Below are 17,167 nucleotides of genomic sequence, written 5' to 3'. Positions count from 1 at the left end.
ATTTTAGTAGGTTGGGGATCAGACTTCATCCAGACCCAAGACACAGGGCTGGTCACAGCATATGTGTTTTTAGTGAGCGAGTGAGTGTTTGTGCGCTCGCATATTTATGTAGTCACACCCGCCCACCTTCATTATGCATTAATGCAACCACACATTCTTCATCACACAGCATGGATGTGAGAGTGTGCAGGCGTTCGTTTATGTGAATGTGTGTGGCAGCACCACTCAGTGTGTGTCTGTGTGTGTGTGTGTGTGTGTGTGTGTCTATTTTCACAAGTCTGACCAGTACACACAGGTGAACTGACCACTGTGCACAGAGCGCTATGAACATCATGCCCCAAAGCCTATCAGTGGGTCCAAAGGATCTGTCGCCGGGCGGATTCCTCTAGAGGCAACCAATCAGCGCTCAGCTCCAGTGGCACAGAAGAGAATGCCTGCTTAGTACAGGTTTGATACCCACCGAGCTACATTGCCCTGGGCGAACCATGGCACGGGCACAGCTAAGCCCCACCATGTGTGTGTGTGTGTGTGTGTGTGACCGCCAAGCTCCTTAAGGTGTCAAGCTTGGTGGGTAAAAATCAATTTCATCACCCTCCGCGTCTCTAATCCAACGGTGAAGTTTCTACTTGGTGAGTCTCTACTTCTGTGTTTGGTTTGGAACACGAGCTGGGCTGCAGAAAAACTTCGGCCTTGTCCAGACTGCCAGCCCACATCTGCTTTGTTGTTTTGTGGCATATCCAGATTGATTTTAGAAAGTCTGGACAGCAAAAAAAACCCAACAAAACAAAACAACATGAAATGCGATTTTCGCAAATTTGGGGGGTGGTGTGAGATATGATTCCGATTCAGTCTGGACGCTCAGGCCGCCCAAATGGGATTTCAAACTCGTCTTTTGGGGTCACTCCCAGTGCGACACAAGACGACGGCATCAAATCCAGAGTGACGGAAGTGGAGCCCGCCATGACTGCGGCACGTAACATCGAGTTGTATCCCGGCCTCCTCCGTCGCTGGGTCTCACTGGTGCGATGGAGGACTTCGGCACAGTGAAGTGCAATTGTTTTGGGGCGTCCGGGTGGCATGGCGGTCTATTCCGTTGCCTACCAACACGGGGATCGCTGGTTCGAATCCCCGCATTACCTCCGGCTTGGTCGGCGTCCCTAAAGACATAATTGGCCGTGTGTGCAGGTGGGAAGCAGCATGTGGGTATGTATCCTGGTCGCCACACTAGCGCCTCCTCTGGTCAGTTGGGGCGCCTGTTCGGGGGGGAGGGGGAACAGCGTGATCCTCCCACGTGCTACGTCACCCCGGTGAAACTCCTCACTGTCAGGTGAAAAGAAGTGGCTTGCGACTCCACATGTATTGGAGGAGGCATGTGATAGTCTGCAGCCCTCCCTGGATCGGCAGAGGGGGGTGGAGCAGGGACGGCGTGGAAGAGTGGGGTAATTGGCCGGGTACAATAGGAGAGAAAAAAGGGGGGGGAAAAATCCCCCGCCCCCAAAAAGACACTGCTATTGTTTGGAGGGCGAGATTATGGATCTCCGTCTCTCATGCTTCACCGGCGTACGTAGTTACTCACGCCTATGTCGTTACCATAGCAACCAATGCAGACAGGACGGTGATGTCCGGACACACAAATCCCATCTGATCACTTGCAAATAAGAGTGCGGACAGTCTGTCTCATAGATCTGATTTGAGGAAGGACTCCAATTTGCCTGCAGTCTGAACAAAGCCTGTAACAGGTTTGGAAATTGTTATGAAGATTGTGTGTTGGCAAGCTTCTAGTTGTGTGTCCTCTGGTTTAATGAGAAGAACCCGCCATGAACACATTTAAGCAGCGTGGATTCATAATCACCCTGTTCCTGAGGTTTTTAAGTGTGTGTGTGTGTGTGTGTGACACTGACTGTTCAGCTTTCTCTCCATACTCACAGGTATGTCGGGCCAAGGAATAGTTCGACGACCCTCCGCTTGTCAGTCCGAAACCCTCGGGTGCCTGGCCGCCTGTCCGAGACCTGACAGCACCTTTGGGTGGTTCGATCTCGGCACCGAACTCCGCCCCTATCACCCCGAGCAACACGATGGCGGTGGCTTGCTTTCTACGCTCTTCATAGGAGTTGGAGATTTTCTTGGCGTTCGGAGGAAGGTTGCTTAGGCAGCCTGGTATGGAAACAAGAGGGCGAGATCCAAAAGGAAAGAAAGATAGATGAGAGAGCGAGAGAGAAAGAGAAAGAGAGAGAGAAAGAGAGAGTTACAAACGGTGATTCAAACCAATCTCTGTGTTTCCTCAAGATGGGATTCATGGAAACACACACTCGATGAACGTTTTGTTGTCTGAGGAGTAAGAAGTTTAACAAACTTTGAATAAAACTCATTCGACCTTTATTGTTAAATAGCACTAGGGCCACATCCAAACTTGATTTTCTGTTTAACGCAGTGTTTCTCAACCCAGTCCTCAAGGACCCCCTATCCTGCAGATTTTCATTGTAACCCTGCATAGGTAGCCCTGCTTGTACTTACTCGACCAATCATCTCACAGCACTTAATTATGCAAGGTGTGCAACATCTGACAAAATTCATTGCTGATTGGTTGAATAACTACAAACAGGTACCTATTCAGGGTTGCAAAGAAAATATGCAGGATAGGGGTTCCTTGAGGACTGGGTTGAGAAACACTGGTTTAACGGATTCCCGGTGCAAAAAAGTGAGGCGAGCGAGCGGGTAGAAAAAAAACAGCAACAAACATTTGCCATTAATTTTGTCAAGCCACAAAACTTTCCATGGCGCACGTGCAAATTAGAGTCCAAGATGCAGCTGATTTAAGTTCCTGTTAAATAAGTACAGCAAATTATATTTTTTGACAATCTTGTATTAAAATTGATTTAATAATATTTAATCTCATCTACTCTCATGATCAGCCGCTTCTTCGGGGTTGGGTCGAGGTGGCAGCAAGCTAAGTAGGGCACTCCAGACATTCCTCTCCCCAGCAACGCCCTCCAGCTCCTCCAAGGGGACCCCAAGGCGTTCCCAGGCCAGACTGGACATGTAGTCCCTCCAGAGAGTTCTGGGTCTACCCCGGGGTCTCCTCCCAGTTGGACGTGCCTGGAAAACCTCCAAAGGAAGGTGCCCAGGAGGCTTCCTAATCAGATGCCCGAACCACCCCAACTGGCTCCTTTCGATGTGAAGGAGCAGCAGCTCTACTCCAAGCTCCCTCCAAATGTCCGAGCTCCTCACCCTATCTCTAAGGCTGAGCCCAGACACCCTACGGAGGAAACTCATTTCAGTCACTTGTATCCGCGAGCTCACCCTTTTGGTCACTACCCAAAGCTCATGACCATAGGTGAGGGTTGGAACGAAGATTGACTGGTAAATTGAGAGCTTTGCTTTCCAGCTCAGCTCCTTCTTCACCACAACAGTCTGGTACAGCATCTGCATTACTGCTGATGCTGCACCAATCCGCCTGTCAATCTCCCGCTCCATCCTACCCTCACTTTGAACAAGACTCCCAGATACTTGATCTCCTTCACTTGAGGCAACAACTCATCCCCAACCCAGAGGGAGCAATCCACCATTTTCCGGTAGAGAACCATGGCCTCAGACTCGGGAGGTGCTGACTTTCATCCCGGCCATTTCACACTCAGCTGCAAACCACCCCAGTGCGCTGGAGGTCGCGTTCTGATGAAGCCAACAAAACCACATTATCTGCAAAGAGCAGAGATGCAATTCTGAGGTTCCCAAAATGGACACACCCCTCGCCTTGGCTGTGCCTTGAGATCCTGTCCATGAATATCCCAACCAGAATCGGAGACAAGGGGCAACCTTGGCGGAGTCCGACACCCACCGAAAACGTGTTTGACTTTATGCTGAGAATATGGACACAGCTCTCACTTTGGTTATACAAGGACCGGATGGCTTGTAGCAGCTGCCCCGGTACCCCATAGTCCTGCAGTACCCCCCACGGAGTGCCCTGGGGTACACGGTTGTAAGCCTTCTCCAAGTCAACAAAACACATGTCGACTGGCTGGTCAAAGTCCCATGTCTCCCTCAGCACTTCTGCAAGGATAAAGAGTTGGTCCGTTGTTCCACGGCCAGGATGGACTCCACATTGTTCCTCCTGGATCCGAGCTTCGACAATTGGTCAGAGCCTCCTTTCCAGCACCCCAGAGTACACTTTCCCAGGGAGGCTGATCAGTGTAATGCCCCGATAATTGGAGCACACCCTCTGGTCCCCTTAAAAATATTTCATCCAAATGTAAAACCTCCTTTCCATTTGAGAATTTTTTACTCTTTTATTTGAACTTATCAAATAACGAGCGACACGGGGAGATCGATGAATGTGGAACCAAATGAATGTCGCAAAATGCAAATAACCATCAAGGTGACATATATCAACAGCATCATTCAACATGACTTCATCCTGAATTCCAAGGAGTCCATCGGCCTGTGCTCCCTCTTTGCTAATGTGATCTTTCCCCTGTTTGTCTGTCGATTCTGTAGGTGTTTCTGGCGTTTATCAGATCCAAAAACTCAACTCCAAGATGCAGTTTAACAGACCATTTTCCTATAATGAGGGATTCCCCTTGCTGATCCTGTGCAAACAGATAATAGTCTGCGGACCATGGTTATCTCCTCCTGCACTGGTGTCTTGTCGATGATTGACAGACTATATGATGCAACGCAAGCACCAGTCGTACCAGATGACAACCCATCAAGCTAGGTGGCTTGATAGTTTTTTTTACTCCCCCGCAGATGGGACAAAATAACAGAAAACAGAAAATCAAGTTTATATGACCCAATTCATACTCTGTAATAGCTCAGGGAACAGTGTAGACAGAGGCCAAACACCGTTCTGTTCACGCCATCAAGTTAAGAAAAATGCATCAATTCATCAAAAGACCTCATGTTAGGGTTAGTGCTCCAGTCTGCGCCCCTGACCGAGGCATGGCAAGACGAACTGGAGTTGGTCCCCGGGTGCTGCCCGGCGGCTGCCCACTGCTCCTAGCTACACAGCTAGGATGGGTTAAATGCAGAGCGTAATTCCCCTACGGGGATCAATAAAGTATCTCAAAATCAAGAATAAAAAAAATAGGGAAAAAAAATCCCTTGAATCGGCGAGCTGCAGCTTCAGAAAGGTAAATCGACCAATGAAAAAGCCGCGTAGCCGCGATGCTATGTCACGCTGCGTAAAACACCTACTGCTAATGCTAAGTATGCTAAGTATGCTAAGTATGGCCGATCCCCAAAATAATGGCCTTTGTAAACATTATGCAGAGTCTGCACATCCGGGTGAATGTGATGAACTACCTGGTAGAACAGAAGTCCTGCAGTACTGGTGGTACCTGAGGACCTGATTGAGAGCCAATGATCTATTGTGACCGATCTAATTGTCCCCGTACCTACCTGTATACGTACTTAACTGTCTTAATCAGCCTTTAAAAGACATGGTGGACAAAATAGAAAAAAATAAAATGCGTTAAAAGTAAAATGAGACTTGAGAGTTTTCTTTTGTTGAGGAAACAGCAGGCTGCTTCTCTATTCAGTCTCTTCAATAGGCTGGTAACTCACACACACACACACACACAGACACACACACACACACACACACACACACACACACACGTACTTGCAAATCTGTAGAGACACACACATGAATAGGCACACTTGACATTGTCCTGGTATTAACAATTAGTTACACTACACGCACACTCATACGCATGTAAACACACAACCACACACACATCTCAACACAAACACTCCTGAATTAGCACACTTCACATTGTCCTGGTATTAACCATTAAACTATTAGTCACACTTCACACACACACACACACACACACACAAATAGGCACGCTTCACATTGTTCTGGTATTAACCATTAGTCACAGTTCACACACACACACACACAGACACACACACACACACACACACACACACACACACACAGAGGCACGCTTCACATTGTCCTGGTGAAGCAATTAGTCACAGCAGACACAGCCAGGGTCGTTCTCAAAGGCCTTTGAAAACATTTGGCCACGTGGAACAAGGAGGACCCCTGTTTTGTGTGTGTGTGTGTGTGTGTGTGTGTGTGTGTGTGTGTGTGTGTGTGTGTTAGAGAAATGCAGAGAGACAGAGGGAGGGAGGGAGGGGGGAGAACCTTTCTTCATAAGGGTGGGCTGTTTCATTGTCCACCAAGTGGTCCTGAAATTGCCCCCTTGTAGAGAGAAAGAGAGAATGAGGGGAGAGAGAGTGAGAGTGAGAGAGAGACAATGAGGAGCGAGAGAATTTGGAGAGAGAGATAGAGAATGAGGAGAGACAGAATTAGGAGAGAGAGAGAATAAGGAGAGAGAGCGAGAATGAGGAGAGTGAGAATGAGGAGAGAGAATGAGGCGAGAGAGAGAGTGACAGAGAAAGAGCAGAGAGCGAGAGAATGAGGAGAGAGACAATGAGGAGAGAGACAATGAGGAGAGAGAGCGAGAATGAGGCGAGAGAATGAGCAGAGAGAGAGTGAGGAGAGAGAATGAGATGAGAGAGAATGAGGAGAGAGAAAGATGAGAGAGTGAGGCGAGAGAGAATGAGGAGAGAGAGAATGAGGAGAGAGAATGAGATGAGAGAGTGAGGCGAGAGAGAATGAGGAGAGAGAGAGTGAGGAGAGAGAGAATGAGATGAGAGAGTGAGGCGAGAGAGAATGAGGAGAGAGAGTGAGGCGAGAGAGAATGAGGAGAGAGAGTGAGGAGAGAGAGAATGAGGCGAGAGAGTGAGGCGAGAGAGAATGAGGAGAGAGAGTGAGGAGAGAATGAGGAGAGAGAGAATGAGGAGAGAGAATGAGGTGAGAGAGAATGAAGAGAGAGAATGAGGCGAGAGTGAGGAGAGAGTGAGGAGAGAATGAGGAGAGAATGAGGTGAGAGAGAATGAGGCGAGAGAGCGAGAGAGAATAAGGAGAGAGAGAGAGTGAGGAGAGAATGAGGAGAGAGTGAGGAGAGAATGAGGTGAGAGAGAATGAGGCGAGAGAGCGAGAGAGAATAAGGAGAGAGAGAGAGTGAGGAGAGAATGAGGAGAATGAGAATCAGGAGAGAGAATGAGGCGAGAGAGAATAAGGAGTGAGAGAGCGTACAAAACAAAAATAGAGACAGAGACTGTGAGACTAAGTGATTGTGTATATTGGAGAGAGACTGTGTGTGTGTGTGTGTGTGTGTGTGTGTGTTTGTGTGTGTGTGTGTGTGTGTGTGTGTGTGATATTGACAGCAGGTCTCTACAACTTACACACTATAAAAGCAGGGAAAAGTGATAAAAGCACCGTGAATTAAACCGCAGGAAAGACTTCAGAAAAATGTGTGACCCCCCATTTCTTAATCTGTCCCTCCCTCACTCTATCCACACCTCCTTCTCCTGTTCACTCTCTCCCTCTCTCTCTCTCTCTCTCCCTCTCTCTCTCTCTCTCTCTCTCTCTCTCTCTCTCTCTCTCTCTCTCTCTCTCTAGTTTTAGTTCCAATATCAGTGTTCTGTTGGCATGACAAAACTGACGCTAGTACAGCTACAGACAAGTACGTCCGTTAGTAAAGAACAACATGACAAGTCATCTGATGAAGTCACCATTCTTATGATGAACACACACACACACACACACACACACACACACACACACTGTCCCCCACACTCACCCATTTCTATATCACAAAATGTCTATCTGCCTGCCTGCCCGCCCGCCCGCCCGCCCATCCATCCATCCATCCATCCATCCATCCATCCATCCATCCATCCATCCATCCATCCATCCATCCATCCATCCATCCATCTATCTATCTATCTATCTATCTATCTGTCTGTCTGTCTGTCTGTCTGTCTGTCTATCAAGATTCAACAATTTGTCACATACTTCATGTACAAGTACAATGAGCAGTGAAATACTCACTGGCAAAAAGAAGTAGAACAACAATGAAATGAGAATAAAACGTAAAATGTAAAAAGTTAAAGGTGCGGGGGGTAAATGTATAAACTTAAAAGTGCGGGGGGTAACATGTAAAAAGTTAAAAGTGCAGGGGGTAAAATGTAAAAAGTTAAAAGTGGGGGGGGGGGGAAATGTGAAAAGCGTGGGGGGTAAAATGTAAAAAGTTAAAAGCGCGGGGGGTAAAATGTAAAAAGTTAAAACTGCGGGGGGTAAAATGTAAAAAGTTAAAAGCGCGGGGGATAAAATGTAAAAAGTTAAAGGTGCGGGGGGTAAACTAAAAAGTTAAAAGTGCGGGGGGGTAACATGTAAAAAGTTAAAAGTGCAGGGGGTAAAATGTAAAAAGTTAAAGGTGCGGGGGGTAAATGTATAAACTTAAAAGTGCGGGGGGTAACAAGTAAAAAGTTAAAAGTGCAGGGGGTAAAATGTAAAAAGTTAAAGGTGCGGGGGGTAAATGTATAAACTTAAAAGTGCGGGGGGTAACATGTAAAAAGTTAAAAGTGCAGGGGGTAAAATGTAAAAAGTTAAAAGGTGCGGGGGGTAAATGTATAAACTTAAAAGTATAGGGGGTAACATGTAAAAACTTAAAAGTGCAGGGGGTAAAATGTAAAAAGTTAAAAGCACGGGGGGTAAATGTATAAACTTAAAAGTGCGGGGGGTAAAATGTAAAAAGTTAAAAGTGCGGGGGGTAAAATGTAAAAAGTTAAAAGTGTGGGGGGTAAAATGTAAAAAGTTAAAGGTGCAGGGGGTAAAATGTAAAAAGTTAAAAGCGCGGGGGGTAAATGTATAAACTTAAAAGTGCGGGGGGTCTAATGTAAAAAGTTAAAGGTGCGGGGGGTAAAAAGTTAAAAGTGCGGGGGGTAAAATGTAAAAAGTTAAAAGTGGGGGGGTAAAATGTAAAAAGTTAAAAGTGCGGGGGGTAAATGTATAAAGTTATACTCTGCTCCCCCTAGTCTAATGGTCTGTAATCCATCACTTCAGTATGGACATGTTTTGATCACTCTGGGCTTCTGTATTTTTCCTGTGGGGGGGGGGGCGGGTTGCCCGCAGCTCATTAGTTATACTTTGGACTTGAAGCCAGCGACATCCTGTCCCCTTCATTTCTTTCCATCTCCTCTTACAGGTAAAAATAACGGTTGTGGGGGCGTCCGGGTGGCTTGGCGGTCTATTCCGTTGCCTACCAGCACGGAGATCACCGGTTCGAATCCCCGTGTTACCTCCAGCTCAGTCGGGCGTCCCTACAGACACAATTGGTCATGTCTATGGGTGTGAAGCCGGATGTGGGTATGTGTCCTGGTTGCTGCACTAGCGCCTCCTCTGGTCAGTCGGGGCACCTGTTCGGGGGAGAGGGGGAACTGGGGGGAACAGTGTGATCCTCCTACGTGCTACGTCCGCCTGGCAAAACTCCTCACTGTCAGTTGACAAGAAGCGGCTGGCGACTCCACATGTATGGGAGGAGACATGTGGTAGTCTGCAGCCCCGGATCTGCAGAGGGGGTGGAGCAGGAACGGCTTGGAGAGTGGGGTAATTGGCCAGATACAATTGGGGCAAAAAGGGGGGGGGGATCCAAAACAAAAAACTAACAACTTGTCTTGCAGGATGACTGACAACACAACTATTTTCGCAGATTAGTAGTAAAATGGTTGTATTACCACGTGTACTTCCCTTTACTTTGGAGACATCAGATAGTGGACTAGGAGGAGATTCCCTCCCACTTACTTGGCTTGGTCACAAAAGTCTTCCCTGTCTTGGCTAGGATGGGAAAGCCGGCAGTGGGCGTCTAACTCAAAGCAGACCCCAAAACTATAAGTAATGAAAAAGGATTGTGTCTCTGCGTTCTCTGAATAATGGATGAGCTCCAGCTCCTTAAAAGCCTTTTGAGAGAAAATTCATCAACAAACTGGACTCGTTCGCCGTGGTCACAGTGGCAGCCGCCAAAAATGTTGTTATGCGTTACCACCACTGAAAATGTGTTTTATGACATCAGAAATAATTCATAAGAACTGGATATATATATATATATATATTTTTTAATTTCTGAAACACAGTCAGGTGTCACCCCCCACAAACGCATGCATTTCCTCTGTCCTGGCTCCAGGACTGACACTCGTCCTGTGGACAGTATTGATTTTTGAAACCGATCAATGGTCTACCTTCACGACCAGCGGATCAATTATAACGACATTGTATCTAAATCCTGTTTGGTCGTCATCCCGCTTCCAAACACAACGCAATAAACTAAAAAGGAATAGACGATCTCTCCCCCCCTCTCGCTCTCCCTCTCACCCTGTTAAATCTCTATAAAAAAGAAAAGAAAAGGATGGATTAGGATAGAAAGGCTTTCTGGTTGAAATGACATTATCCATAGAGAAAGAAATCACATAAAAGGCCAGGACGACTTAATGCAGCAACCTGTTGAGTCCATGTAATCATTGTAAAATATCACAGAAACCTAGATACACTTTGGGGAAAAAAAAGGAATCAAAAGAAAAACAGAAAGAAACTAATATTGTTCACCAGCAGGGATGGGATTCGACTCGGAAGAGACATTCAGCTCTAGGAATGCTTCCTTCCAACAAAGACGACCAGCTAGAAGATGGTGTTAATAAGTTCATGCTTTTAACGGCTCACAATTTAGTTAGTTTTTTTCCCTTTAAATTTTGAAGTAATGGTCCCAAGCCCGGAATAAATGGGAAGGGTTGGCCAGGAAGGGCATCCGGCGTAAAACCTTTGCTAAATCAAATATGTGGATCATAAATCAGATTTCCAAACCGGATCGGTCGAGGCCCAGGTTACCAACGACCGCCACCGTTACTGTTGGCCAGCAGGGTGCTGGCGGAAACGATGTTAGAAGGACAGAGGGAAGGCATGTCCAGAGGCAGTGGGAGAGGAGGAAGGGCAGGAGTGGGGAGGTGAGAGTCAGAACTTTGAATGTTGGCACTAGGACTGGTAAAGGGAGGGAGCTGGCTGATATGATGGAGAGAAGGAGGGTAGGTATACTGTGTGTGCAAGAGATCAGGTGGAAGGGGAGTAAGGCCAGGCCACTCCAAACTCACTCGGCTCACTGTACCAGCCCCCCATCTGCCAGTGGATTAAAAACTTCCTGACAGACAGGAGGCAGCTGGTGAGGTGGGGGAAAATTATATCCAGCTCCCAGAAAATCCGCACTGGCGCCCCCCCAAGGATGTGTGCTCTCCGCTCTATTCTTCACTCCTGAAGTTTGCGGATGACACAAGCATCATTGGCCTTATCCGGGATGGTGATGAGACTGCATATGGATGAGAGTTTGATCAGCTGGCCCTCTGGTGCAGCCGTAACAACCTGGAGCTGAACACACTCAAAACAGTGGCGGTGACAGTGGACTTCACGAGGCCCCAACACTGCACCCCCCCCCCCATCACCATACTCAACAGCACGGTGTCTACAATGGAAACCTACAGATCTATGGGTTCCCCAATCTCTCAGGACCTAAGGTGGGCATCTAACATCAACACAATCATCAAAAAGGCCCAGTAATCACCCAATCTTCCCTCTGGGATTAATAAAGTATTTTTGATTCTGCTTCTGTAAAGGATGCACTTTCTCCGCCAGCTCAAGAAATTCATGCTGCCTCAGGAACTGTTGATTTAGTTCTACACTGCAATAATCCAGTCTGTCCTCTGCACATCCATCACTGTCGGGTTTGGGTCGGCCACCAAACAGGACAGGGACAGTCTACAACGGACAGTTAAGTCTACAGTGAAAATCACTGGTGCCAATCTGCCCTCCATTCAGGACTTAAACACTTCCAGACTCAGGACATGAGCAGGCAACATCACTGCAGACCCATCACACCCTGGTCACAACCTGTTCAAACTCCTCCCCTCTGGCAAGTGCTACAGAGCACTGTACCCCAAACAACCAGATATAAAAACAATTTCGTTCCGCGGGCTGTCATTCAAATGAACGCTTAACACTGTCAACAAATCCAACCATTTTGTATAAACTGGTCTGTACACTGTGCGTATAACGGTACACTCTGTCATGCCCATCTACCTTAGGCATGCTGACAGGACATGGAAGAGGGGCAGGCTAAGCTAACTGATAGCCCATAAAGACCAGCAGTTCCGATAACCCTAACACAGAGGGCGGTCTGGCAGCGGCCTCGCCTAGCGTTGACTGTGTTTCAGTGTCATCGTGTGGAGTGCAGGGAGGTGTGTCGAAGGTGACTGGCTGGGAGAGCTGGCATTGGCTCGGCTGGGGGAGCCTGGTCTGCTGCGTCCGCACGTGGAAGCGGGGCAGGCTAAGCTAACTGCTAGCCATGCAGACCAGCGGTTCTGACCGTCATCCTGGCTGGCGTTCATTCTCTTGACAGTGACATTTTTGGACAGTGTTGCACTGAGTGGACTGTGTTGTTAACTGTTGGATTTGTGTGTTCTTGGTGGTATGTTCTTGGTTTGGATATATGCGTTCTAGTTTGGATATATGTGTTCTTGTAGTTTTTTGGATGTGTTTTTGTCTTTCTGTCACTGCTGTGGGCTGGGGCAAACGGAGTTTTGTTTCTTTTGTGTATGCAAATACATGAAAGAAATGACATTACATTGTTCCTGATTGCTGTTACTGATGTAAGTAACCTGCGTCATCTATTTCAGCATCTCTGATATATTCTCTGCACCATTGCACCTTATCGCCTCTTATTTCACCTGTATAAGTCAATTCTTGTGTATATATCTGAAGATTGTTGTGTTGTAGTGTCGTTATTCTGTGTTAAGGACACTGAGCGAGCCACAAAACAGGAGTCAAATTCCATGTATGTGCAAACCTACATGACCAATAAGTATGATTCTGATTATATATATATATATATATATATATATGTGTGTGTGTGTGTGTGTGTGTTTCCAACATTGCCATTTTTAATTTAATTTTATCTTAATCTCTCTAAGACAATGAAGGGAAAAGCTGGGGGAGGAGGATGAGGGGATAGGGATGGATCACAACGGGAGAAGGAGAGCAAGAGAGACAGGCAGAATTACAGAAAGAAAGGGAGAGAGAGGAAGAGTATAATCGGGATAGAGGTGCGGAAATGAGGATAGGACTGGAGTAAAGAGTTGGATATGAGAGAGAGAGAGAAAGAGAAAGAGAGGTAATGCAGGAGGTGGAAGGAAGCACAGAGAGGAGGTGAAGAGCAGGAGGGAGCGCAGGGTGTGTGTGTGTGTGTGTGGTGGGGGGGGGAGGGGGGAAGGCAGGGGTAGAGAGTCAGTTCTTTGTGTGAAGCGCCAATCAATACCCCAGAGCTTACAGTGGACCGACTCCTCTTTCTCTCTCCCTCTGACACACACACACACACACACACACACGCACACACACGCACACACACACACACACACACACACGCACACACACACACACACACACACACACACACACACAATCACAGAGGTACAACGGAATTAAATGCCGAGCAAGCAGAAAGGTCTGCCTGCTAGCATTGCCATTGTAATGATCAAAACTCTAACCCACACACACACACAGACACACACACAGGTACACAAAAACACACACGCACACACACAATCACAGAGGTACAGTGGAATTAAAGGCCAAGCAAGCAGCAGCGTCTGCCTGCTAGCGTTGCCATTGTAATGATCAAACCTCTCTCGCACACACACACACAGAGTTAATGTGGTCGGTGAAATGTGCTACGTCCTGGGATTTAATTTTAAGATTTAATTTAATTTGACCAAGTGTGTCTGCTCCTGGAGCTGTGTCTTCAGTCCACGTCCTTCACATACAGGGGGCAGCACTATAGGCAGAGGCATGGGGGCACTACGGGTACCCCAGTCTCAGCTGTAGCGGCCAACTTGTATACGGAGGAAGTGGAAAAGAGGGCTCTGTCCTATCCAGGGACACCACCTAGCCATTGGTTCAGATTTGTGGACGACACCTGGGTTAAGATTAAATCTCAGGGTGTACCACATTTCCCCCACCACATGAACTCTGTGGACACCACATCAGGTTCCCCGGGGAGGATGTGGAACATGACAGGGTAGCCTTCTGACACTGAGAAATTGCAGTTGCTGATGGGGGGACATTTGATTGTTGATGTTTACCGCAAACCTGATCAGTACTTGAGGTTCGACTCTCATCATCCACTGGAGCACAAACTAGGAGTCATCAGGACGCTGCACCACCGAGCTGACCACGTCCCCACCCACACAGCGGTCGGGGAAGGGGAGAAACCCACATTAAACAGGCCCTGGTTAAGTGTGGTCATCCTAACTGGGTGTTTGTCAAAGCCAGGACGACGCCCAAACAGTGCACCAGCCGATCGAAGAGAGGAGAAGGACCACAGCTGCCTAAGGTAAACCAGCGGCGACTCCATATGTGGCGGGAGTGTCGGAAAAGCTGAGACGTGTATTTACCAAACACCGCGTCTCGGTTGCTTTCAAACCCCAAAACACGCTGCGCCAGAAATTGGTCCACCCCAAGGATCGGGTCCCCCGGCACAAACAGAGCAATATGGTGTACGCTGTTACGTTCCAGGAGGATTGCCGTGACTTGTTCATTCACTCATTCATCTTCAGCCGCTTCTGCGGGGTCGGGTCGCGGTGGCAGCAAGCTAAGTAGGGCCCTCCAGACGTCCCTCTCCCCAGCAACGTCCTCCAGCTCCTCCTGGGGGATCCCAAGGCGTTCTCAGGCCAGATTGGACACGTAGTCCCTCCAGTGAGTTCTGGGTCTAGACCCAGAACTAAAGTATGTGCCGTGACTTGCACATCAGGGGAACCAAACAGACGCTGGCCAAGAGGATGGTCCAACACAGAAGAGCAGAACCAACACGCCAGGCCAGGACTTCACAGTCTACACCATCTACAGGCCGGTGGCCACTATTTCAAGGATGAGGATGTGCACATCCTTGATAGGGAGGACCGCTGGTTTGAACAGGGAAGTCAGTGCCATCTATGTGAAGAGGGCACGACCATCCCTGAACTCTAGTTAATGGTCACGGTAATTTGCATATGAAATTGGTCGTTGGTTTCGGTCATTATGCCACTGTATTGTTTATAAGGGTGGGGACACCTGCAGTCACTTAGAGGTCACTTAGATGAGCGATGAAACATTTCTCTCAATAAACGAGTCCAGATGAGCTACTTCCTGTGATTTCCTTACATGGACCATTGCGCATGCATAAAAAAAGCTACTTCTTCAGATTCGCAATACTAATGTACAACTGTAAATACACATAGAACTGCTGTATACAGGTTTTAAATTATTATTGTTATAATCATAAGTATATAATCCATCCATTATCCAAACCACTTATCCTGCTCTCAGGGTCGCGGGGATGCTGGAGCCTATCCCAGCAGTCATTGGGCAGCAGGCGGGGAGACACCCTGGACAGGCCGCCAGTCCATCACAGGGTGTCTTTGGACTGTGGGAGGAAACCGGAGCCTCCGGAGGAAACCCACGCAGACACGGGGAGAACATGCAAACTCCACACAGAGGACGACCCGGGACGACCCCCAAGGTTGGACTACCCCGGGGCTCGAACCCAGGACCTTGCTGTGAGGCGACCGCGCTAACCACTGCACCACCGTGCTGCCATAAGTATATAATATAGTATATAATTATATAACAGAAAAATATAGAGTATATATTTTCGTATACAATTTTAGTATATAATAAATAAGCATAATAACTTATAAATTATTCAGCCATAACAAAACTCTACATAGTTGTGACATACATCCTTACCGGCAGTATTCTATTTATTATTCCATTTATATTAAATCAATATGCGACTAATGACAGGTTGCAGGTCTGTGTTTTGTGTATTGGTCGTGGGGTGACGCTTCTTGAATATGACTGAATTCACGATTGTACCTTTAAAAAGAAGGAATGAAAGACATAAATGTAACGTGTAAAGTGTACATGTAATATAATGTGTAAATGCAATGTGTGAAATGAAAAGCTAAAAGAATTAAAAGAATAACAAACTGGCAAAAAGATACGAAGGTAAAATTACTAAGGGTCGAAAAAAAGACACAAAGTAACAACATCTGCCCTTATTGCTGATACCAATATACAACATGTGTGCGTGTGTAACGACGTACTTGTCAGGCACAACAAGTACACATTAACAGTAACAGTATGGTTACAATATCATTAGCACATGTTCACCTTCATGCCTGCCTGTCTATCCCTTCATTCCACCAAACGTCTCTTTAGCTACAGACTCCCTCTCAGTGACCCCCCTCCCTGAGCCTCTGAATCTTCCCATCATGCACCTGTCTCCCAGTCAGTCCTGCCTCCATTGGTAATCAATGGGAGACTGGTAAAACCTGATCACCAGGGATTGTGGGTGAGGATCAATAATGGCAGGAAATTGATGTGAGAACAAGAGAGACAAAGAGAGAGAGAGAGCGACAAAGAGACAGGCAGAGAGAGAGAGAAAGGGAGGGAGAGAGCGACAGAGACAGAGAGCGACAGAAAGAGAGACAGAAGGACAGACAGACAGAGACAGAGAGAAAAGGAGACAGACAGAGGCAGAGTGAGAAAGGGAGGGAGTGAGTGAGACAGCGACAGAGAGAGAAAGGGAGAGAGAGACAGACACACTCTGACCAGAGCAAAATGCAACATGTACTTGGGGAAACTAGTGTCAGCATCCTAGATGCAGCGAGACATGTCAGGTCATGTGACAGCCTGAGAGACAAGCAGCACAACACATGACAGCTGTAGTCTCCTCACCACCCCTGCTCCACCTTCTGATCTACTTCTGTTTGGTTACTGTTATTACAGTTTTATTGTTTCTTTATTGATCGTTACAATGTTGGGTCGATGTTCATTATTAGCGTTATTGTGTACCGTTCAGACTGTATTTTTGATGCTTTGGCAACATGGTTTTAAAACTTTCATGCCAATAAAGCCCTTTGAATTGAATTGTACTGAAGTGAATTGAAGTGAATTGAATTGAAAAAGAGACAGACAGCGAGCGAGAGACGGAGAGAGAAAGGGAGAGCGTGAGTGAGAGAGTGATAGAGAGAGAACGAGAAAGGGAGTAAGAGAGAGATACAGAGAAAAAAGAGACAGTGAGAGAGAGACAGAGAGAGAAAGGGATTATTCTTTATTTTATTTTTATAAATGTCACTAATGTTAATATTATAATATTATTTACAGACACACATACATATACACACAGACATGGACACAGACACACATATATCTGTTACTGTACTAATGTTAGACTGTGTG

The 17,167-nt window shown here is 47.0% G+C and overlaps 1 protein-coding gene across 1 annotated transcript in view; it reads right to left on the bottom strand.

Moving 5' to 3' along the window:
• LOC130122149 (WD repeat-containing protein 7) overlaps positions 1-17,167 on the bottom strand; it is a 176,473-nt gene that overhangs the window by 42,743 nt on the left and 116,563 nt on the right. Inside the window, exon 20 of the mRNA XM_056291190.1 lies at positions 2,020-2,154. Within this exon, the coding sequence (XP_056147165.1) occupies positions 2,020-2,154 (135 nt within the window). The remainder of the gene's footprint in view (positions 1-2,019; positions 2,155-17,167) is intronic.

Source organism: Lampris incognitus, chromosome 12, assembly GCF_029633865.1.
Source record: "Lampris incognitus isolate fLamInc1 chromosome 12, fLamInc1.hap2, whole genome shotgun sequence".
NCBI lineage: Eukaryota > Metazoa > Chordata > Actinopteri > Lampriformes > Lampridae > Lampris > Lampris incognitus.
The sequence above is the reverse complement of the archived record's forward strand: the minus strand, read 5'-3'. Positions and strand labels throughout refer to the sequence as shown.